At 46.6% G+C, this 22,896-nt stretch overlaps 1 protein-coding gene across 4 annotated transcripts; it reads right to left on the bottom strand.

Moving 5' to 3' along the window:
• Nucleotides 1-256: 256 nt before the first annotated feature.
• On the bottom strand, nucleotides 257-22,344 carry MROH9 (maestro heat like repeat family member 9). Of its 4 annotated transcripts, none has more exons than XM_029080372.2 (22): nucleotides 22,229-22,344; nucleotides 21,465-21,511; nucleotides 20,522-20,595; nucleotides 19,933-20,012; nucleotides 17,953-18,088; nucleotides 17,158-17,244; nucleotides 15,925-16,029; nucleotides 15,611-15,746; nucleotides 14,459-14,577; nucleotides 13,007-13,156; nucleotides 12,505-12,659; nucleotides 11,219-11,390; nucleotides 10,499-10,638; nucleotides 9,375-9,512; nucleotides 7,879-7,999; nucleotides 6,907-7,044; nucleotides 4,982-5,158; nucleotides 3,122-3,274; nucleotides 2,884-3,000; nucleotides 2,514-2,616; nucleotides 1,686-1,748; nucleotides 257-833 (listed from the first exon to the last, which is right to left on the bottom strand). In XM_029080372.2, the coding sequence occupies exons 3-22, from the start codon at nucleotides 20,570-20,572 to the stop codon at nucleotides 511-513; spliced, it is 2,664 nt and encodes an 887-aa protein (XP_028936205.1). In that variant the 5' UTR covers nucleotides 20,573-20,595; nucleotides 21,465-21,511; nucleotides 22,229-22,344; the 3' UTR covers nucleotides 257-510. The 4 variants fall into 4 exon arrangements, with proteins under 4 accessions (XP_028936205.1, XP_028936207.1, XP_028936206.1 ...); XM_029080374.2 differs by having other exon boundaries at nucleotides 4,982-5,104; XM_029080373.2 differs by having other exon boundaries at nucleotides 13,007-13,126.
• Nucleotides 22,345-22,896: the final 552 nt, after the last annotated feature.

The following is a 22,896-nucleotide window of genomic DNA, read 5'->3' as shown; positions in this document are numbered from 1 at the left end:
GTGGGGCTCACAGTCTTAATCCCTCTTTTACAGATGAGTTAACTGAGGCACAGAGAAGTTAAGTGACTTAACCAAAGTCATACAGCTGACAAGTGGCAGAGGTGGGATTAGAACCCATGACCTCTGACTCCCAAGCCCGTGCTCTTACTGCTAAACCACGTAGCAGGTCCCACACCTAATATATCTGGCCATTTCCTTACATTACCTATATTGAAAAAAAATCAAGCATAAAACAAAAAAAAAGTCTCCTGGACCATTCAGAACTTCAGAATGTTTTACCCCTTCCACACTTGCAGAAAAATTATTCTCACTGGTCATTTTTTCCAGATTTAATACCATACTCCACAGGTGGGAACTCTGGCCGTTCCTGGACTCATCCCCGCAGTAGATTTCCAGGGAGAGTTAAAACTTAGCCACGGAATTAGGAGCTGATAATGGGAACATTGTCTGAGCTTTTTCTGAGTGGAAAGGCCCACAGCCAGACTCCGGTGAGCCAAGACAGAGCACACATCAGGATCTCTTGCGTATGGTCGCCGGGGTCAACGTGATGATCTCAGATGCTTCCGACATGATCTCCAAACCTGGCTCGATTCCATCTTGGTGGGCTATCACGCTAATCACTAAATCACTCTGGCTGTCTTGATAGGATTTCTTTCCTTCGTAGTTATAGATGAGGGCCGAGTCCCTGAAGTACATGAAGCTGAACATTCTCCGGAGGCTCTGTTTGAAGTTGGAGGTCGACATTTCAATGGCCAGGTCCTTAAATAACCTGCGAGTCCGTTCGGCCACCTGGACCACCGTGGGGTCTTGATCGTTTAGCAGTTTTTCTAAAGCTGCAATCGTGGAAAGAAAAGCTGGCCCATCCCATGTGCAAGAAATCCAACCTGATCCAAAACCCATCCCTCCCTGGGTAGTGTCCCACATCTGTTCTTTTTTAAAAAAAATAATGGTGTCCTTTTAGGGCTTACTACCTTTCAAGTAAGAGAAGCAGCGTGGCTCAATGAAAAGAGCCCGGGCTTGGGAGCCAGAGGTCATGGGTTTGAATCCCGGCTCGGCCACTTGTCAGCTGTGTGACTGTGGGTAAGTCACTTCACTTCTCTGGGTCTCAGTTACCTCATCTGTAAAATGGGGATTAAGAATGTGAGCCCCACGTGGGACAACCTGATTCCCCTGATTCCCAGCGCTTAGAACAGTACTCTGCACATAGTAAGCACTTAACAAATACCAACATTATTATTATTACTGCTCTAAGCACTGGGGAAGAAGAACAGTCCCTGTCCCAGATGGGGCTCACAGTCTACGTAGGAGAGAGGTCAGGTAATCAATGCCCATTTTACCGATGAGTCAACTGAGTCACTGAAAATTGACTTCCCCAAGGTCACACAGCAGGCAAAACTAGGATTGGAACTCAGATCCTCTGACACCCAGGCCTGTGCTCTTCCCACTAGGGCATGCTATTTTTCAGCTTTACACCTTTACCCAAGCTCCCCAGGAGGGTCATGCCACAGGATATACTGTAGAGAACATGTCGGCTGGGGAGTCGGGGATGGGGGTGCAGACCAGCGGCCCACTGAAGTCAACCACCCACTGCTCCTTTTAGGAACGGCCCTAACTGCTGCTGATCCTCGCCAAGGTTACTGAACCCAGGCCCCCACATCAATACACAAACAAGGACAATTACTTACCCTCCATCATGATCTCAATTTCATCATTGAGTAATATGTGGCCACCCAGTTTTGCCAGGTACCCTAGAAGGAACACTTCCATTCAAACTGACATCTCAATACTTTTCAGATTCTCACCTAAGGACAGGCTACCTTTGGGTCTTTCACCAGAACGGAAGGTTCTAGACCCTCTTAGGGCAAAGCCGGGGAGTTTTAGTTTAGAAAGACAAGGGGAAACTTTTCCAGGTCAGAGGACTAAAGGGCTCATCAAAAGTCATCTACTCGTCTGTCCACATCCCCACTCTCATTATTGGGCTGTTTAAGAACTTAAACTATGTGCCAAGCCCTGTACTAAGCACTGAGGGTGATAAAGGATAATCAAATTGGATATGGTCCCTGTGACTCATGGGACTCAGTCTAGAGAAGAGGGAGAACAGATATTTAATCCCCATTTTATAGTTGAAGAAACTGAGGCCCAGAGAAGTTAAGTGACCTTCCCAAAGTCATACAACCAGTAAGTGATATAGTCAGAATTAGAACCCAAGTCCTCTCCCAGGCCTATGCTCCTTCTAGTACTTCCCCTTCTCAGGCAAGCAAAGCCCTCAACCCGTTTCCATTCTTCCCCCAACTCCTGTCCATCCATTTTCCCTGCTGCCTTTATATCTCCAACAACTTCCCCTCCTCACCTAGCAAGCCTCCTTCCTCCTTTCAATTCACACCTGGTATCAGGCGAGGGAAGTTTAACCTGGGTTTGATGACAACATTTATGGTTCGCATTACTTTGCCCATTTTGGGGCCTTGAGTCCCCTATTCATACCATGTGAAAGTGTTCGCTCTTAATTATTTTACCTATGAAAATGACAGCCGCTCTCCTTAGATAAGCCCGGGAGCTCTTGAAGAATCCTAAGCTTTCGGATATCAATTCCGTAATGTAGGTCCCATGACTACTGAACTGGGAAGGGAAGAGAGAGAAAAATAAGAAGCCCTTCGGTAATGAAAATGTATCCCCGCCCTACTAAGAACTAAGCTGGGGAGAGAGAAAGCATCCACTCTCCAATCTCCAAACTGAGGACCAGAGAGAACACAACAAAGTGCAAACATTGCTTTGCTTCCCTCTGACATTGTGGTTCCTCATGGGATTCCTTGGAGGACCCTGGGAACTTAATCTCCAGACTGAGATACTCTGCTCCATACCAGTGAAAAACCACAGTTTACTTACCAGACTTTTACAGATGTTGAGAACCACTATCTCGAATCTGTAGTTCCTGTCTGTGAGCAAAGAGGCTGAGGTCCACTTCAAATGTGGAGCACAGATGTTCAGTGTATATTTACAGGCCTGAGAGATGGAAAGAGAGGGAGGGAGGGGGTGAATGGTAGAGGTAGAAATGCTTTCTTCTGGAAACCGATGAACCGAGGGCCTGAGAAATCGGGGAAAGAGTCTAGGTACATGCACTCACTTCAACCACAGCCTTCTTCTTATCTTCCAGGAACAGAATCAAGGGCACCAGAGCTTTGAAGACTTCATCCTTCAGCAACCAGGAGTACTCGTTCATGTCTTTTAGTAACTCCCCAAAATGCCGGATGGACAAGGCCCTGACGGAAGCCAGCCCCTGAAGAACAGATGCAGAGGGAGGGTGCGTTCAAAGACAATTTCTTTCCTTTTGCTCCATGGCGGTATTGGCTCCCAAGAATCGAGGAATCCAGGGTGGGCTCATCTGGATGGGACCCCCCTCTCTGGTTCTGAATGTGGGATTTTGGTGTTTCGCCTGGGGCTGATGACTTGCGCGATGGTTCTGTTTTTCAACCAGTGCTCCTAGGACCCCTACCATCACTAAGAGTTGTTGTTGTTGTTGTGGTATTTGTTAAGCGCTTACTATGTTCCAGGCACTGTGCTGAGCACTGGGATGGATACAAGCGAATAAGGTTGCACATATCCCTGTCCCACATGGGGCTCAAAGTCTTAATCCCCATTGTACGGGTGGGGTAACTGAGGCACAAAGAAGTTAAGTGACTTGCCCAAGGCCACACAGCAGACAAGTGGAGGAGCTGGGATCAGATCCTTCGGACTTTCAGGCCCGTGCTCTAACCACTAGACCAGGCTGAATCTCTTAGTGTAATAGTAGTAGTGATGGGAACTATTGAGCAACTCCTGAGAACGATACACTGTACTAACTGCTTGGGCCAGTCCAGCAGAACCCGGGGACACACGCCAATCTGTTTAATAAGGGAAGAGGTGGTTAACCTGATTATCTCCTTACTTTCGTGGGGTCTTGAAGTTCCCCTCCTAACAGGCAGAAAGCCTCTCGCCTCTCTCCTCCATCCTGAATCCAAGCTGCTCTGTTCTCTCACACCAAAACACCATGGGAAGCTGCATAACCTAGTGGATACAACAAGACCTGGGAGCCATAGGACCTGGGTTCTAATCCTGCCTCTGCCACTTGCCTGTTGTGTGACCTTGAGCAAGTCACTCACTTCTCTCTGCCTCAGCTTCCTCCACTACATATTGGAGATTCAATCCCTGTTCTCCTTCCTACTTAGACTGTGAGCCTCGTGTGGGACAGGTACCGTATCCAGTCTGATTAACTTGTATCTACACCAGCACTTGGAGGCCGTGAGCCCGTTGTTGGGCAGGGGTCGTCTCTATCTGTTGCCGAATAGTACATTCCAAGCTCTTAGTACAGTTCTCTGCACACAGTAAGCTCTCAATAAATACGACTGAATGAATGACCAGTGCTCAACACCTAGTAACACTTGGTACAGTGCTTTGCACACAGTATGCACTCAATAAATACAACTGAATGAATGAATACTTAACAAATGCCATTAAAAAAAGAACAACCCCCCGGAAGCCTGAAGCAATCAATCAGTGGAGTTTATTGAGCGCTTAATGTGTGCAGAGCACTATGCTCTGCCTGAGAGTTGGCATTGTATTTACACATCCACCCTCACGCTCAGTTAAGGTCTTGCAGGTGGCTCTCTCTCCTTCAGATAGTTCTCATCTGTTGGGCCATCGGTGGGAAATGACACATGCCCTGGGCTCCAGGGCAAGAAGTAGTCACTCCACCAGAAGAATGAGTTGAAAGGGCAAAAGAGAGGAAAGCAGAAAGCCATCATCAAGACAGGCACCTAGTGGGAGGAAGAAGGAAATTTAGAGGCGGCCAGGGAGAAATGCATTAAGACTCTCCCCCTACCCAGCCCAGCCTCTGCCTATAGCCACCTTTACCGGGAAACCGGTCATCTCAGATGGGCTGTAAAACCAGTTGGCCTGATTCTCATCAGTCCCCTCGGGAATCTACCCACTCCCATTTCTCGCTTACGTGATCCAGAAGCGGGCAGTAGCTGGAAGCAATTCTGTTGCACACAGAGGCGTAGACCAGCTTGTCTAAGACGTTGAGGAGACTTCGGAGAGTGTGCATGGCCTGGATGACCACGGAGCCGTTCTGGGAAGAGAAGGCATCCAGGATGGCTAGCAGCAACTCTGTGGGGTTTTCCATCTGCCCAAAAGGAAAGGCAGGTGAGGGGTGAAGTTCCCACCGTACCAGTCAGGATGGGATGGATGTTCCCGGGATGAAGTCCTCCGGGTGGGATGACTGGGCACACGGCCACCATTTGCCAGTTCTGAGGTATGAATTTAGGGTCATCTAACCCACTCCCTTACCTCCGGGCTGATGACATCTAAAACCATACTGGAGAGTATTATCTCTTACTCTAAAGACCTTCTCAATCTCAAGGGTGACCCTTTCAGCATCTAACAAAAGAAACAGCCCCTAAGTTGGTAGGAAGCTAACACTACTAGAGAAGGAGCTGCACTTTAGTGGAAAGAGCACAAGACTGGAAGTCAGGATGCCTGGGTTCTAAACCAGACTCTGCCACCGGCCTATTGGGTGACCTTGGGCAATTCGTTTAAATTCTCTATGCCTTGGTTTCCTCTTTTGCAGAATGGAGATTAAATTCCTGCTCTCTCTCCCTCTTTGACTGTGATCCCCATGTGTGACAGGGACCGTCTCCTACCTGATTATCTTTTATCTACCTCAGCACTTGGCACATAGTAAGTGCTTAACAAATACTGCAACTATGACCGGAAAGGACAGAAGTGCGATAATGTCACTGATCTCCCGTTCGGATAACCCCATAACCCTCTGCAAAGCCTTCACCAACAGTAAGCATTTAGTGAGCATGCCCAGAGCATCGAACTAGGTAATGATGCCCATGTTTATTAATCGCTTACTATGTGTCAAGCCTGTACTAAGTGCTGGGATAATCAGGTCGGACTCTGTCCTTGTCCCTCACGGGGCTCAAAATCTAGGTAGGAGGGACAACAGAAACTGGATCCCTATTTTACAGTTGAGGAAACCGAGGCATGGAGAAGTTAAGTGATTTGCCCAAGGTCCCAGAGCAAGCAAGTGACACAGCCAGGATTAGAACTCAGGTCCTCTGACTCCTAGGCCTCCTCTGACTTCTAGGCCTGGGCTCTTCTGCTTCTTTGAACCTGAAGCAAGATTAAGGTCAGGCAAAGGGCCTTCATAGTCTTGCATTCCTGATATTTTGAGTAGATATTTTGGTTTGTTTTGGCATCTGGGAAGAAAGCCTCCTCTTTCTTCCTTCTGGCAAAGAAAGCAGAAATCTGAGCCTGCCAGCTCAGAATGGGAATTTTGATCCTAAAGCCGCCACCTATCCTGAGCTACTGAATCTCAACTCTTTCCTCCAATTTTCAAATCGCTGCTAAAGCTTCACTTCCTCCAGGAAGCCATCTCAGATTAACCTCACTTTACCCTTAAATCTTTCTAAACCTCTTTCTGCATAGCTGTATTTGTAATAAATTCGTGTGCTTGGCATTTCTGCTTTTATGTACCCATTTTCTTTGGCTTCTGTGTTCCTGTCATTTGTGACCCATGGATTACATGCATTTCGTGTACCCCCCCCCCCCCCCCCGATTGGATTTTAAACACCTAGAGGGCAAGACTTAGGCTTTCCTCACAACCACTGCACACAGCACTCTGGTCAATTCAACATTCAATAAATGCAGTTGGCTGAATTCTGTTTCCTCATCTGTGAAGGGGCAAGGTGGAGTGCTCAAATCATTAGTAAATATTATATTTTAGACACTCAGTGATGGTTTGGTCCACTTTATTGCGGACAGACAGGAAACTTAATAAATCTCTCTCTCAATCACCCACAAGCATGCACGCATGCATACACTCTCTCTGTCTGTCTGTCTGTCTCTCTCTCTCCTAACACTTACCTCATTGACAACTGGGGCCATGCAGGCGATCTTCTTCAGACTCAGCTTGCACACTGCAGGGTCTGAGTCACTCACCCACTTTCTGAAGAGAATCAGGAACGGCTCTGGAAATGGGTCCTTGAAGAAATTGCTAAGGAGCTGATGAGAGAGATCAAACTGTGACCTTAAAGTCCAAGCTCAGTGAAGGCAGATAATTCTCCTCATATTCTTCCAAGCCTTTACACCAGTGTACACAGAAGGGCTCCATAAATACCAAAAATTGGTTGTGGCTCAACGGAGATATGGTTCTGCAGTGCTAGTGAAACTGTAGAATATATTAAGCCTTGTGTTATGCCCCAGGCTTGGGAAGAACAACACAAACACCATAAATGCTTCCTGCCTACAAGGAGCTTATACTCTAAGATGGACATTGTAGCACGAGTCTTGCCAAAACACTTCTAACCTGGGACTTGTTACTCTTGCTCTCTCCTTCCTAGAGGTAAAGATGCTGTTATTGTAGCTGAGGAAATTTCACTGTAGGATCCACTGTGTTCTGGGTTCCTTCCCTTCCCCTAACCCCCCTAAATCTGGCAGGCAAACAGCCTAAAAACATTCACTGATCCTTCTGACCAGTCTTCCAGCAATACTGAACATAGCGAGCCAATTGGCTAACAATAAGACCCAACCACCTCGTGTTCCGTGTGTCTTGGAGCCAGTTTTCCATTTCAGAATGAGCCCTTGGGTCCTCAACCCAGGCTTAAGAAAATCTTTGCTATGTCTGTTTTCTGATGGGACTGGGAGGGTTCTGTTGCCTTACGGGTTTGCATGAAGTGTCCCCAATTATCTATAGTGTGGGAGTTATTGACAATTTCCCAGTTGTCTTAGTTCTCCACTTCCCTTTCCCATCAGGGAGCTTAATATTAAGACAGGGATCAAACAGGGCCACAACAGAACTCTCAAAGGCTGAAGAGTCCTGTTCTGCAGGAAGCTTACCTCAATGAGGAAGATGACAATGGTGATACTGTCCTCCACCCTCCTAGGGCCTTCCACTGAGAGCTTGTACAGATAGTGCAGGGTCTTGGGAAACTGAGGGAATTTGAACTGGCTGAGAGTTCTGTAATGGAGAGCAGTTATCAATCAATCAATCATTTTTTTATTGGAATTTGCTAAGCATTTACAATGTACCAGGCACTGTACTAATCTCTGGAGTAAACACAAGATAACCTGGTTGGACACAATTCATGTCCGATGTGGGACTCAAGGACTTAGTCCACATTTTGCACATGAGGAAACAGGCACAGAGACATGAAGTGACTTGCTCAGGGTCACACAGCAGATCAAGTTGGGATTAGAACCCAAGTCCTCTGATTCCCAGGCCCGTGCTTTTCAGTGGTATATTTGGAGCATTTACTGTGTGCAGAGCACTGTATTAAGTGTTTGGCAGAGTGCAGTATAACAGAGTTGGTAGACACGTACCCTGCCCACGATGTACAGTCTACAGCACAGATCTCAACTTCACTGGGAATTGCACATAGCAGGGTTTCTCCAGCCCAACGCCTTCAGAGCCATTAGTGATGGGAACCTGCATCGGATTTGTCTCCTTTCCCTTTCCTGCCGCCTTCCACAGGCTAGAGTCCTCTGGATCTAGGGGAGAGGGGAAATCCAGGGCTTTAACTCTGGAATAATATAGAATACCTGTGGCCCATTGGAAAGAACATAGGACTGCGGAGTCAGAAAACTTGGGCTCTGCCATGGTCCCACTGCCTGACCTAGTACCTCAGTTTCCTCCTTCGCCAAATGAGGAAAATGATACCTGCTTCTCACTGCCTAACAGTGATATGAAGAGGATAAAATACGACAATTTCTATGAAAGTGCTGAGGAAAAATATAATTGCGATAATACAGATTCAAGGTATTATCATCTTTGTTTGCTCCCATCATTTGACCGGACCCAGATTCCACTTCTAGAGAATGGTTTCTCGAGGGAGAAAACAGCAGCCAGGGCTAAGAAGCAGCCAGTCCATCCCATCCCATCCATGGAGAATCTGGTTTCTTCTCTCGTACCCAAGCTTCAGGGGTCAAGCAGTTCTTTCTACCCAGCAACTCCCGGTGGGTAATGTATGCTGCCCAGTGAGAAGCTATGTCAGTGCTCACCCTCACTGGGAAGGAAAGACAACAGGAAAGTTCAGAAAAGGGATGGGTTCTGCCTACTTATTGCAACAAGAAATTCCCCTCAAAAAAAAATCCCAGGCAGAGAAACCAAAAGCCCCTTCTTCCCTACTTGCCCCATTTTGGGGTTGAGAAGAAAGTCCACACCAGGAGGAGGACGAGGGAACTGACTGGTAACTGGGAAGGAGCTGGCCTGGGGAGGTGCTTCTCTTTGTTGGATAGAAATGGGGCGCTTGACCAGTTCTGGTTTCCCCAGGGAGAAGAGGTTTGACTCCTAGGCCGGGGGTCAGTGGAGAGGGCTGGGGCTCCAGAGCTCTTACTTGGCCACGAGGTACACTCCACGATGATAAAACATCTGATGAGGAAAGTGTTCCCAACATTTCTTCTCCTGAAGGGCAGCATCCACTTTGAACAACCCCGAGCATCTCAGCAGAATCCTCAAAGCGTCGCGTGCGTAGCTACACCCCAAACAAGAACACTAACATTGGACCCCCTTATAACGGCCTCACCCGGTTCACACACAGCTGATGACCTCTAGACTGTATGCTTTGGTCACGGAACGAATTTGCTCTGTAAGAAACATAGTAAGCACCCAATAAATACCGCGATTGATGACCACTTGAATGCTACCGCCTAACCTTAGAGTTAAATTAATTCTGGTGGAGAGGGAATTATTTTCCACTGGGGGCTGACCAAGAGGAAATGGACACAAACTGCAGCTGGAGGTCTCAGAATGAGCTACAAAAAGGACTTCCTCATCAGAGGGGGTGGCTTGTCAGGCCTTTAAAACAGGGCAGAAACTCATCCACCTAAAATAGTTTGGGCCATGTATGCCTGGAGGCCAGGGGCTGCCCCTAATGACCTCTCAAGATTAGCCAATTAGTCACCAAACATCTAGTGAACATTCACTGGGGGTGCAAAGCTTTACAGGGCACTGGAGATGCAGATTAAGAGCCTAGCCAGGGACCCTCTCCTGAAGGATTTTACAATCAATCAATCAGTGCTATTTATTGAGCTCTTATTGTGTGCTAAGCACCTTACAAAGAGCTTGGGAGACTATGTATTCGCATTTTGGGCAATTTGATTCCTTTTACCTTTCCAGGCACCAGCCTCTATTAGACTGTATTAAACTCCTCAAGGGCAGGGACTGGATATTTCATTTCTATTCTACCTTCTCCAACACCTAGGATAGAGGTTTACACATAGTTCTTAGAGAACGCTGCTGCTATCGCTGAGAAACCGGTCCCTAATTGGACATAATCTTCCAGACTTTTGGTGGGAGGAGGTTCTATGTAGTTCTGAGTGCCCTTTGCCAATCAGAGTTGCTGGGAGCCCTCCCCTCAAAGTAGGAATAGGATATCAGCCTAAGACTTGACCAGTTCCCCGCTTTAAGAATCAGGGCTGAATGTTAAGCCTGAGCCCGTGGTCTTCACGCCCATCTCACAGGGGCTGCTTCTTTGTCCAGAAGAAGTTTCCAGAGTAATAGAGCTGCAGAATCAGGGCCATTAGGAGCTGAGGGAAGAACTCTGCCACTGCGATCTTGTACTCAAAGGCAGGCAGGAGTATGCACAGGGCCTGCGATGCCTAAAGGAGAAGGAAAAGAGAAGTGCTGTGGCCCCCCGAGACAGAACGGTGGGCCGCCGGGCCCAAACCTCTCACTTTACGGGGATGCCATGCGTGAACAGTAGCAGAACCTGACTGTGTTTTCTCTACCGTCCCCGTCCCCTGCCCCGACTCTCCACACACACTCTATGCTTGCTCTTTCCTGAGAGGATGGGAGGAAAGGTCACAGATCTGCCCATGGAGCAAAGTGGTGCCAGCCTTCCTCTACTCGGGTAGCCCACCTTCCCTTATATCTCAGGACCCTCCCTGCCTCACAAAAGGGCATTCCCAGTCCAGTCTTGGGACCCTGGGACAGTTCCTGAGCCTCAGGGGAGGGGGTCAAGAGTCTGTGCTGAGGTGGTGGGGTGCCAAGACCCTACTGGCAACCCACTGAGGACCTCAAAGAGGAGTTTGGTACCATGTGGGCAGAGGACGGGGAGCGAGGACGTTCAGGGAGCAGAGCGTGGGTTAGGGTCCCAGGACGAGCAAGCCCTCCGAGATCAGGTGGCCCCCCGTGGCCGGAATCCCGACCAGCTGAAAACGAGGAACCGCCATCACTCACGGCCACCGGCATCATATTGACGGCATCCACGGAGAAGCGTTTTCTGCTTGAGACTTTTGGATTCTCCTCGTCCTCGCCGGGCTTCCCTTTGAGCACCGTCAGGATCGTCTTCAGCACCTCACAGGCCACCTTGGATTCAGAGCTGACCGCGTGCCACATCAGGATCAGGGTGCTACACAAACAGGTCAGGCAGCAGCTGAGGAGGGGGGCATTTGGGCTTGGGGAAGCCACTTGGGAGGGATGGGATGAAGCACCAGATAAAAAGGTCTTGCTCACCCTCAGGCGAGGCCAAAAGGATATCCTTTCTGCAGCTCCCAAGCGGAAAGTGACACTCCTCGCTCCGATCAGCGAGACTGTCAAATTCTCCTTGTTAAAGCTCAAGGACCTCAGCCCTTCCCATATCAAATTGGCCTCAGAACTGTGCCCTAGGACTGCTTAAAATGGCCAATGATCTGCGTGGTTTCTGATTGGCCAAAGGAAGAGAGAGAGGGATGTGGGCGTTTGGCCCTGTGGATTAAAATGGCCATTCCCCAGCTGGGCAAAGGTGGGGGCGAGGGACCGAGCAGTGGGGATGAAGCCTTGGAAAGGTGTGACTTCCTCAATCACCTCCCTTTCTGGGACGTGCTTGTTCTCTCTCTGGAGCAGGACAGGAGGGAAGCCACTGATGTCCTTTAAATTAAAAGCAAGTTTTCGGTCATCAGGCATTTGGTTCCCCAGGAGAGAGTTGCCCTCTTCTACAGGAGAATCAGACTTCTCTCCTCTGCTCTAGGCAGTTCAGTCTCTGCAGCTTCTTTCTGATCTTTTACTTTTTTCTTGGGTTGCCAATCAATCAAGGGTACTTATCTAGTGCTTACTGAGAATAATAATAATAATAATAATAATAGTACTTGTTAAATGCTTATTAGGGGCCAAGCACTGTTCTAAGTACCGGGGTAGAAACAAGTTAATCAGTTTGGACACAGTTCCTATCTCACATGGGGCTCACACTCTTAATTCCCATTTTACAGGTAAGGTAACTGAGGCCCAGAGAAGTGAACCCAGGTCCTCTGACTCCCCGACCCATGCTCTTTCCACTAAGACAAGCAACTTACTCTGTCAGTGGCCTGATCCCATTGCTGGAGGCTGCAGGAGGGCAGTGACATGACTGGGCTTTCCCACAAGAAGAATCAATAAAAGAAAACCCCTAGGGGCTGGGAGATGTTTTACTTTAGGCTAGCAACACCAAGAAAAGGAACATTTCTAAACTGGAGGGATAAGTGAGTTATCACTACGAGGTGGCCTCATACCTGTCTGCTGGGACGGGATAGTCCAGGAGTAGAAAGATGATTTTCTTAGGGCATGTGCAGACAAATAAACTTATGACGCGAAGCATGGCATACTTCATAGGATGAGTGATGCTGCTGTTCAGTTGTATATAAATGGAATCCAAAACTTTCGACACCTGGAAGAGAAACAACTTGTCAGTAAGTGTCTCCTCCTCACCTAAGACTTGAGAAGCAGCGTGGCTTAGTGGATAGATCACGGGCCTGGGAGTCAGAAGGAACTGAGTTCTAATCCCGGGATCCACCACTTGTCTGCTGGGCGACCTTGGGCAAGTCACTTCACTTCTCTGGGCCTGAGTTAACATCGGTAAAATGGGGATGAAGACTGTGAGCCCCACCTGGGACAGGGACTGTACCCAACCCAATGTATCTACCCCAGGGTTTAGTAACTGTTCTTAGCACATAGTAAGTGCTTAACAAGTACCAAAATAATTTAGGTTTTTCAGCCATCTGCTGGGCTTCTTACCATGGTCACCTTATAGGAAAATTTCTCCAGAGTGACTCTCAGCAGGACTGCCGCCTCCGACGCCACAGCCGAAGAAGAGTTGGACAGTTTGTTCAGGAGACTCCACACGAAGTCTGTTAGCTGTGGCGGTATTAGATAATCCCCTACGCACTTCAGCCAAATAGGACAGAATCAAAGAGATGAGACACAAAGAGCAGTGGACGAGAGGTCAATGAAAACAGGAAGTTGGCTGTCGGAAGGGGGAGGGGGAAGGGGGATGACATGTTGAATGTTGATGGTGGGATGATCACTGCAAAAATTCAAAACATCCATACAGAGACTTGTTCAGCAACTGTATCCAACCAGAGCCCTTGGCCCCCGCCCAAATTGGAAGTGGGTGTGACCAACCTGGCAGGTGTCTAGTAGGGGAAGAAAAAAAGGAGGGAAGTGGTGCCACGGTAATGGCTCTGCTACTTCTAAAATGGCTGTCGTTGGGTAGGAGGAAGCTGCCCAGGTTGATTGCCCTCCTAAACTGACAAGTCGGATTGATGCAAAAGAAATCTAGGAGATGTCATTCTCATAAGCCAATTTTTGCACATGGGGAGAGAGCATCAGTGATGTGCAAATGATATCCCAGAAATTTGTTAACATTAGTTAGTAGTCACTACTGGCTTCGCAAATAGTCTTCTCTGAGAAAAAAGTCTGAAAATGGGCAGTCGGGATGATCTTCTTAGATCAATGTATTTTTTTCCAATCTAGTCTAAGCCATTTTTCAATTTGCCAGCCCCTTCCTCTCCCTTAACTTGTTTCTGTACCTTGACAATATTGACAGTATTACTGTCTGGATCACCTTCTTCAAACCCCTGATTGGCTGGCTCCTATATAAGAGACAGCTTCCCGGACCAACTGCTCCAGGCTAATCAGAGATGACCTGAAGTTTGGTTTTGGGAGCCAGTGAACCCTCAGGAGTTGATCAGTCCTGCTAAGTTAAAGGCAACTGAATGCAGAACAGTAGAAGAGGCGATCAACCACACAAACTGAGAAGCAGCTAGGCCTAGAGGATAGAGCTCGGGCCTGGAAGTCAGAAGGACCTGGGTTCCAATTCTGACTTTACTACTTGTGTGCTGTGTGACCTTAGGCAAGTCATTTAACTTCTCTGTGCCTCAGATACCTCATTTGTAAAATGAGGATTAAGACTGTGAGCTCCATGTAGAGATGGACTGTGTCCAACCTAATTAACCTGATTAACTATGTGTCCAACCTGACACGAAGTAAGTACTTAACAAATATTATTAGAAACAATAAAAACAAAAATACAAAAACTGGGAATAGTTGCCAAGATAGCCACACATGCACCTCCTTTCCCCACCTGCCATGGGCAACAGATTGCTTCTTTCAAAACATTCAGGGACAAGGGTCAGAAGAACTCAAATTGAGGTCTCAAGGGAGATGGAGAAGACTCAGAGTAGTTACCGTAGCAATTCTAGTGCTGTTCCTCTGCAAGAAGGCAGGGGAGATCTCCAAGTCATTATCAGACTTCTGAACCCAATTTTCTGCTGCATCCTTCCTTGTTCTCTCTTTGCCATATAACACTGCAACAGGAAAAGACTCAAACCAATAAGACTGGGCAAGACAGGGGCAGCAAAATCTCTCTGTCCATGCATGATACTGACAGTTTGCACAGCTTTTCTTGATGCCGAGACCAGCGTACAAATGAGCAGGGATTCAGCGGCCCAGAGTTGGAAAGAAATGAGGCTGGGCCTAAAAGAAATCAGGCTTAGGGCAAATAAGACATTAAATCAGATCAAATCCATGGCTGGCAAGGGAGAATAGCTTTGGAGAATACAATGTAACAGACCCATTCCCTGCCTAAAATGAGCTCACAGGCTAGAGGACTTTTCGGATTCACTGTTACTGGGACACTTGGGGCGGCATGGGAAAAGCCAAGAAGATTTAACAGCCCGACCCCCAGATGGCAAAGTTGACCCTACATTCCTTGTGGGAACGTATCATATTTTTCCAAGCTCTTAGTATAGTGTTCTGCACACAGCGAGCCCACTGAAAGAAGATTTGAGCCCTGAGGGATGTAATAAATGAGACAGTGCCTAGTAGAACTTAATCTGGGCAAATGAGCAACTTTTTCAGTATGGTATGTCCAGCTCTGCCCCCGGGGACTCAAATTCTAGATGTCCGGACACAACTGGTATCAAAGTCCGTTACCCCGGATCAGTGTCGAAGAGAAAGCAAAATCTCACCTTGACTTCAATCAATGGCATTTATAGAATGCTTACTATATGCAGAGCACTGTACTAAACACCCGGGAGAGTACAATATAACCGAGTTAATAGACACTTTCCCTGCCCACAACAAGTTTCCCATCCTGGCAAGATTGACAGCTGGGTGGGGAGAGCGTGACGTCCTCTAGACTGTAATCTCGTTGCGGGCAGGGAATGCATTTGTTTTTTGTTATATTGAGCTCTCCCAAGTGCTTAGTACAGTGCTCTGCCCACAGCAAGTGCTCAATAAACCTGATCGATTGACTGTTTAAAGGAAGGAAAGTGCAGGCCTTCTGGGTATCTGGGGAGAAGAGCCGGGAAACCAATCCTCCTCATTTTCCACTCTTACCTGTCTGCTGGATTGCTATGCAGAGAAGATGATGCATGCCCAGGGAGGCCTGCTGCACGATGGGTGACCTTTGGTAATTGCAGAGAAGAGCCAGCTCGGCTGCCAGCTCTCCCAGGCAGGGGGCATCCACACTTGACTAGGGACGGAGAAGAGGGGAGACGATAAGAATGTCACTTAGGTTCAAATATTAGAGTAGGCTGGCGTGTGGGCTCGCCACACTCACACAGCAGGCAAGTGGTGGAACTGGGATTAGAATCCACTCCCCCAGGTTCGTAGTTTTTCCATTAGGAGATGCTCACAAGAGGCCTACTTACACTTGTATTGGCTTTCCTGGATGCAAAATCTAGCACCGTGACTATCGTCTTCATGACCTTCTTCTGCATGTAAACGGGCTCCTCGTTCATCCATGTGATAATTTCCTATTGTGGGGAGGTAAGGGAAGAGTTCAGACACGATTCAGTGTAAAGCCTCAACCACGTTTTCTTCCCCATTCCTCCCCTCAGAACACGAGAGATCCCACCCTCCATCTTCTCTGACCGGAAGTCTTGGCTACTTCTCATCCGCAGATGCATGCCCGGGCCAGAACCATGTTTAGAAATACCCATCCCAAAGTCCTTCAGTGGATGTGGATCGAACCGGATAATTAATAATGTTGGTATTTGTTAAGGGCTTACTATGTGCAGAGCACTGTTCTAAGCACTGGGAGAGATACAGGGTAATCAGGTTGTCCCATGTGAGGCTCACAGTTAATCCCCATTTTACAGATGAGGTAACTGAGGCACAGAGAAGTTAAGTGACTTGCCCACAGTCACACAGCTGATAAATGGCAGAGCCGGGATTCGAATCCATGACCTCTGACTCCCAAGCCCCGGCCCTTTCCGCTGAGCCACGCTGCTTCTCTAGATAATTGATTGAGGAGAAATAGTGACTTAGATTATAAGCAATGGACCCTTAGGATTGTCTAAGAAGGAAGAAGGGCAGGTATTCCCCCATTAAAGGGGGAGACAGACATTAATATAAATAATTTATTTGCCTGCTGTGTGACTTGGGGCTAGTCAGTTTACCACTCTGTGCCTCAGTTTCCTCATCTATAAAATGGGTATTAAATCCATGTTTTCCTTTCCATTGAAACTGTAAGCCCCATGTGGGATAGAGATCGTGTCTGCCCTGATGATCTTGTATAATAATAATAATGTTGGTATTTGTTAAGCGCTTACTATGTGCAGAGCACTGTTCTAAGCGCTGGGGTAAACACAGGGGAATCAGGTTGTCCCACGTTGGGCTCACAGTCTTAATCCCCATTTTACAGATGAGGGAACTGAGGCACAGAGAAGTTAAGTGACTTGCCCACAGTCACACAGCTGACAAGTGGCAGAGCTGGGATTCGAACTCATGAGCCCTGACTCCAAAGCCCGTGCTCTTTCCACTGCGCCACGCTGCTTCTCGTGTCTATCTCAAGGCTTAGTACAGTGCTTGGCACACAGTGAGCACTTAACAGATTCCACAATAATTATTCATCTGAATGTCCCAGGTTAGGTGTACTATACCTTTATGAATTGGAGCTTGTAAAAATCTTTAGATACCAGTATCAGAAGGATGTTTTCATAGGTGCTTAGAATAGTATTATAGAGGAACTGGAAAAAGAAAGAAAACCACTCATTCTTAGTTCTAATCCAATTCCCCAGAGCATCCTTTGTACCTCTGCCCTTGGCTAGTAGCTCTTCTGATTGCTGCCCTCTGTGGCATCATGTCCCAAGAGGAGGGGGCAGGCCAGGGTGGGGGGAGAGCCTTCATTCATTCATTAAATCATATTTACTGAGTGCTTACTGTGTGCAAAGCACTGTTCTAAGTGCTTGGGAGAGGACAATATAGCAAAAAACAGAGCCAACAATGAGCCACAGTCTAGAAGGGGAGGCTTCCACTCCGCTTGGGAATGTGGTCGCTGACGGCATTTTGCAATACAGGATGCCCCTTTGCTGACCTGGAAATAACTGACACAGGTGTGATCCATAGGTCATGCAATGTAAAGACTTCATATGGAAGCTTCACCGGAAATCTACAGGTGCCAGAATGTGTCCCTGGAGGAGCCCCTCACTCCCACCCGTTCCCAATATTTGGACAGGATTCGGTGGCAGGAGCTGAGGTAGAGGGAGTCCATTGTTTATGGAGATATACAATCTGCAGCAGATCGGGACAGGCTAGCTGAACACTGGACTGTCCAGTGTAAAACTGAATGAATGACCACCCAAACTCTCAGCCCCCTGATAGAGGGGATATATCTGGGGAAGACAGGAACCATGGGAAAGCAGATTAGTAAGGCTGAAAGGAGAGACAAAAACAACCTGTATATCTTTGTAGTCCTCAGTGCTCTTCTCCATTTCCGTTGGTCTTCCAATAACGGGTAGGGAAAATACCATGTTAAAACACGAATGTACTAGCTCGAGCTGTGCTTCAAACTGCAGAAAGGGATCCACAAAGCTGGGGAAAGGGAGACAAATTAGATTTTATACAATAAAAATTGACCTGGGAGTTGACTGGCAACATCAATCCAAGAACAGAGGATGGATAAATCAATAAAAGGGGTTATGGAGCACTTTACTAAGCACTTGGGAAAGAACAGTTTATAAAGAATGTTAAGAGCAAATAGCCATGTGGCTCAGTGGAAAGAGCATGGGGCTTTGGTCAGAGGACCTGGTTTCTAATCCCGGCTCTGTCACTTACCTCCTGTGTGATCTTGGACAAGTCATGCAATTTCTTTGAGCATTGGTTTTCTTATATGTAAAACGGGGATGGAATATCTGTTCTCCCTCCCTCATATACTGTGAGCCTCATGTGGGATGAGGCTTTGTCCGTCCTGAGTATTTGGGTCTTCCACTGTGCTTAGTACAGTACTTGGCACAAAGTAAATAGTTAATACACCAATTATTATCATTTACTTCTACAGGTCGAGTGTTGGTGGATCCCTTCCTAATATTCATTCAGCAGTGGCCCAAGAAGTCGATCAGTTGTATTTACTGAGTGCTTACTGTGTGCAGAGCACTGTTCTAAGCACCTGGGAGAGTACCATATAACAATGTAGTACACTACAAACAGCAAAACGAATCCCAATCCTCACCCTTATCCTTAACCCAAACATAATCACTGTGGCCCCAAGCCTAAAAACCTTATATCTTGTGACTAATCTGAATCATTCGATTCTATTTATTGAGCATCTGCATGCAGAATGCTGTGTTAGCTTTGGGGGAGAATATCATAGAGTAAGAACAATAATAATTGTAATTATAGTGTTTTTTAAGTGCTTACTATGTGCCAAGCACTATTCTAAGCACTGGGGTAGATACAGGGTAATCAGATTGGTCACAGTCCCTGTCCCACCTGGGGCTCACCATCTCAATCCCCCTTTTACAGATGAGGTAACTGAGACACAGAGAATAATAATAATAATAATTGTGGTATTTGTTAAGTGCTTACTATGTGCCAGGCACCATAATAAATGCTGGGGTGGACACAAGCAAATCGGATTGGACACAGTTCCTGTCCCTTGGGGGGCTCTCAGTCTCAATCCCCATTTTTCAGATGCGGTAACTAAGGCACAGAGAAGTGAAGTGACTTGCCCAAGGTCACACCCGCAAAAGGTGGAGCTGGGATCAGAACCCACTACCTCTAACTCCCAAGTCTGTTCTCTTGCCACTAGGCTATGCTGCTTCTTAGACTTATGAAACACAATCTCTGCCTGTAAAGATCTTAAGCTTAAATTGGTGGAAATAGTACAGGATTGACAGTCGGGAGACTCAAGTTCCAAATCCCGTCTCCGCCATTTACCTTTTGGGACAAGTCACTTTCAGTTTCCTCACCTGTAAAATGTGGGAAAAAACACCCGTTCTCCCTCCCTCTTAGAAAGGTGAGTCCCATGAGGGACCAATTATCTTATACCTATTTTGATGCTTAGCAAATGGTAAGCAACTTAGTAAATATTATCACAATAGGAAGGTAAGTTGATACATCCAGAAAGGCTAGAAGGGCAAAAACGTTTAATTCGTGCAGGAATATTTAGGTGTTAGAAAATGGATATGACCTGAGAAGAATGTAGCTCTCCTTCTAACAGTGATTATATTATTTCCTTTGCCTTTACCCTTATGAGTACGTTGACTACTGAGATTCATTATAATTTTTGGAAAATTTTCTACTGGAATTCATCGGTAACTTTCGGTATCTAACTTAGGTGATTTACCTTAACCTGCCAAAATTTTCAGAACGCTTTTTTTGAGTCGCTACAGCCGCGGGCTATATATTTAGATATCGAGTCCTCAAAAGTACAATACCTGTTGTTCATAGCCAAGATTAAGGCCTCCTGGCTTAGCAGAGTGGAGAAAGCATTTAACAGATCGGCTCGCACACGTTCCTGCAAACCAACCAGAGGACCAAACCATAATAACCATAATTCAGTGATTTTCATCAAGAAGGAATACCGGATGAGGTGTACGCGGGGAAGAAATTAAGGTCGATTAGGTACAGCCAACTGAGGAAACAGGAAATCAATCAGTAATATTTATTGAGCACTTAAATTGTACAGAGCACCTTACCAAGGACCTGGGAGAGCACAATACAGTAGGGGTGGTAGACCCAACCCCTGCCCCCAAGGCATTACGATCTAGTGCTGGAGACAAACGTTAAAATAAATTAGAGATCGGGGAAGTGGTAGAGTATAAGGATTCAAACTTAAGTGCTCTGGGGCTGAGGATGGGATGAGCATTAAAACACTCAAAGGGTACAGACTCCAGTAAATAATTGATGCAGGAGGGAGGGTGAATAGGGTCAGGAAATGAAAGTTTATTCGAGGAAGGCTTCTTGGAGGAGATATGAAAGGAGAAGTCCAGTGCAATAGCCCAAAGCCCAAGCTCTATCACATACCGAATTCTTCAAATACAGCCAATCTACAACAAGCTTCAATAACATGTACATCCTCCTTAGTCATCAGTGACCAACTCCACATGTAAGAGATGGGAAAAAAACCTTTCGATAGGTCAACAGGAAGCAGCGGGCCAACTAGGGAGCAATATGGTTTAGTGGATAAGGCACGGGCCTGGAAGTCTGAGAAACTGGCTTCTAATCCCTACTCTGCCGCTTTCCTGCTGTGAGACCTTGGCAAATCACTTAACTTCTCTGTGCCTCAGTTTCCTCAACTTCAAAATGGGGATTCAAAACATGCTCTCCCTTCTATGTAGACTATGAGCCCCATGTGAGACAGGGACTGATTAATTTGTATCTAACCCAGAACAAATACCACAAAAAACAAACAAAGCAACCCAGGCTGTGTATAGAAAGGAAAAGGTTCAAGCCTTCAAAGTCAGACAATAGGAAAAGGGGCTCAGAGGATGCCAAAGTGGGTATTTTAAATTCAGCTGAAAGGATTAGGAAAGAGGAGGAGAAAGAACAAAGAAGAATTGACTTGGAAAGGCTCACTAACTACAGATAATCATCATCATTGTAAATTTATCCCTGTGTCCTTCGTGGCTCTGGGATGCCTTGAGCTCTCCTTCTTTATTTCTTTCTATGTCCCCAAACATCGGTGAGCTCGACTTGCCGTAAGTTAACACACTTGGAGTCCATCTTAAAAAGATGTGACATTCATGATGGTGGATGCCTTATAGCAACAATTTCCTAAAGAGATCATGTTTTCAATAGGTACCACTGAGTGTATGGCCATCCAACTCCCTACTGCCTGTGATGGGCTGCTCCAGGAGGAAAGGGAAAGTGTCTCACCATCAGATATGCTCCCCTAAGTCCCAATAAAGAGAAGTTAAGTTTTGATGTGCTTTGAAAATGATAACCTGCCCCCAAAGAGGTGACTTACCAAACGGTTCCATTTTACAATAGACTGCAGTGCCTGGAGATTTGCCACTGTGAAAGAAATGAGAAATGGTTTAGATGGGTAAAGGGTCCTGCAGGGGTGGCTCCCCAGTACCTGAGAGGTAACCTAAAAGTATCTTTCACTGTCTGAGGGCAGAGTTGGTCCCTAAGGATAAAGCAAACCATTGGAGATGAAGGACCAATCTGTTAATGAGGACTATCTTTTTACAAAACAGAACTTTAGGACTAACATTTCATAAAACTAAGAGGCTAAAAAATGAAAAAATAACTTCTAGATCCCTCTGAGAGAGTGAAGAGAAAAAAACAAACAACAGAGATATGTTTCTCGTCTCCTTCCCCTTTTTCTATCTCCTTTACAGAGAGAAATGGTTAGAGGTAGTCCCACAAAGGACTCAGATATTAAGTTACTTGTGGTCAGGGATTGTGTTACCGACACTGTTCTATTGCACTTTCCCAAGGACTTAATACAGTGCGCTACACACAGTAAGCACCCAATAGATAGGATTGTTGGAGAAAGTGTCCCCTCTAAAGGGAGAAGCAGCAATTATAGTTCCTAGATGTTGGAAGGATGATGACCATGGATTCAGTGCCTCTAATATTCTGATTCAGATTGTCCCTATCCCCACCAGCACAAGAATCATGAGGTGGCAAGAAGCCACCCAGGAAGGTCATTTCAGTCTGTACTGTTGTAGTTTCCCATAGTGGTGGTCGGTTGCTGAGGGTGGAGGGTTGGGGGGAATCACTCACTTCTCTTTGTTGATGTGACAGAGATTAGCCAGTCAAATTCTTCTTTCCAACGAAGAGAATGCAAAGAGATCGAGTCCCATGAGATGGGGTGTCAGAGGGGATAGGGATACCAGAGTTCCTATGGCAACCAAACAACCAGCTCAAAGATTCCATTCCAGAATAAGACATGTAAATGATTGTCCATAGGGCTGACCAGTCACTAACAATGAATTACAGTCAAGGGAACCTGCAAAAGAAGAGAAGTCATAGTTACCCATTAAATGGGAACCACCCACACAGATTATTTGGGTAGAAACATTTCAGTTCCATCCACGTCTCCCCACTCTTCAATAACCTCCAGTGGTTGTCCATTAAACAGAAACTCCTTATATTCGGCTTTCAAGCACTCAATCAGCTCTCTCCCTCCTACTTTACCTCAGTGATTTCCTACTGCATCTTAGCTTGCATGTTCCGTTCCTCAAACATCAACCTAATCACGGTACCGCTATCTCATCTATCTCGCCACAGACCCCTTGCTCACATCCTCCTCATTTGAAACACCCTCTTCATATATAACAGATTTTCCCCATCTTCAAAGCCATATTAAAATCATATCTTCTCCATAAGGTCTTCCCAGACTAAGCCCTCATTCCCCCTACTCCCTCTACCTCCGTATTGCCCCGCTCATG

The sequence above is a fragment of the Ornithorhynchus anatinus genome, chromosome 16 (genome assembly GCF_004115215.2).
Source record: "Ornithorhynchus anatinus isolate Pmale09 chromosome 16, mOrnAna1.pri.v4, whole genome shotgun sequence".
NCBI classification, from domain to species: domain Eukaryota; kingdom Metazoa; phylum Chordata; class Mammalia; order Monotremata; family Ornithorhynchidae; genus Ornithorhynchus; species Ornithorhynchus anatinus.
This window is presented reverse-complemented; position numbering and strand designations above follow the sequence as displayed.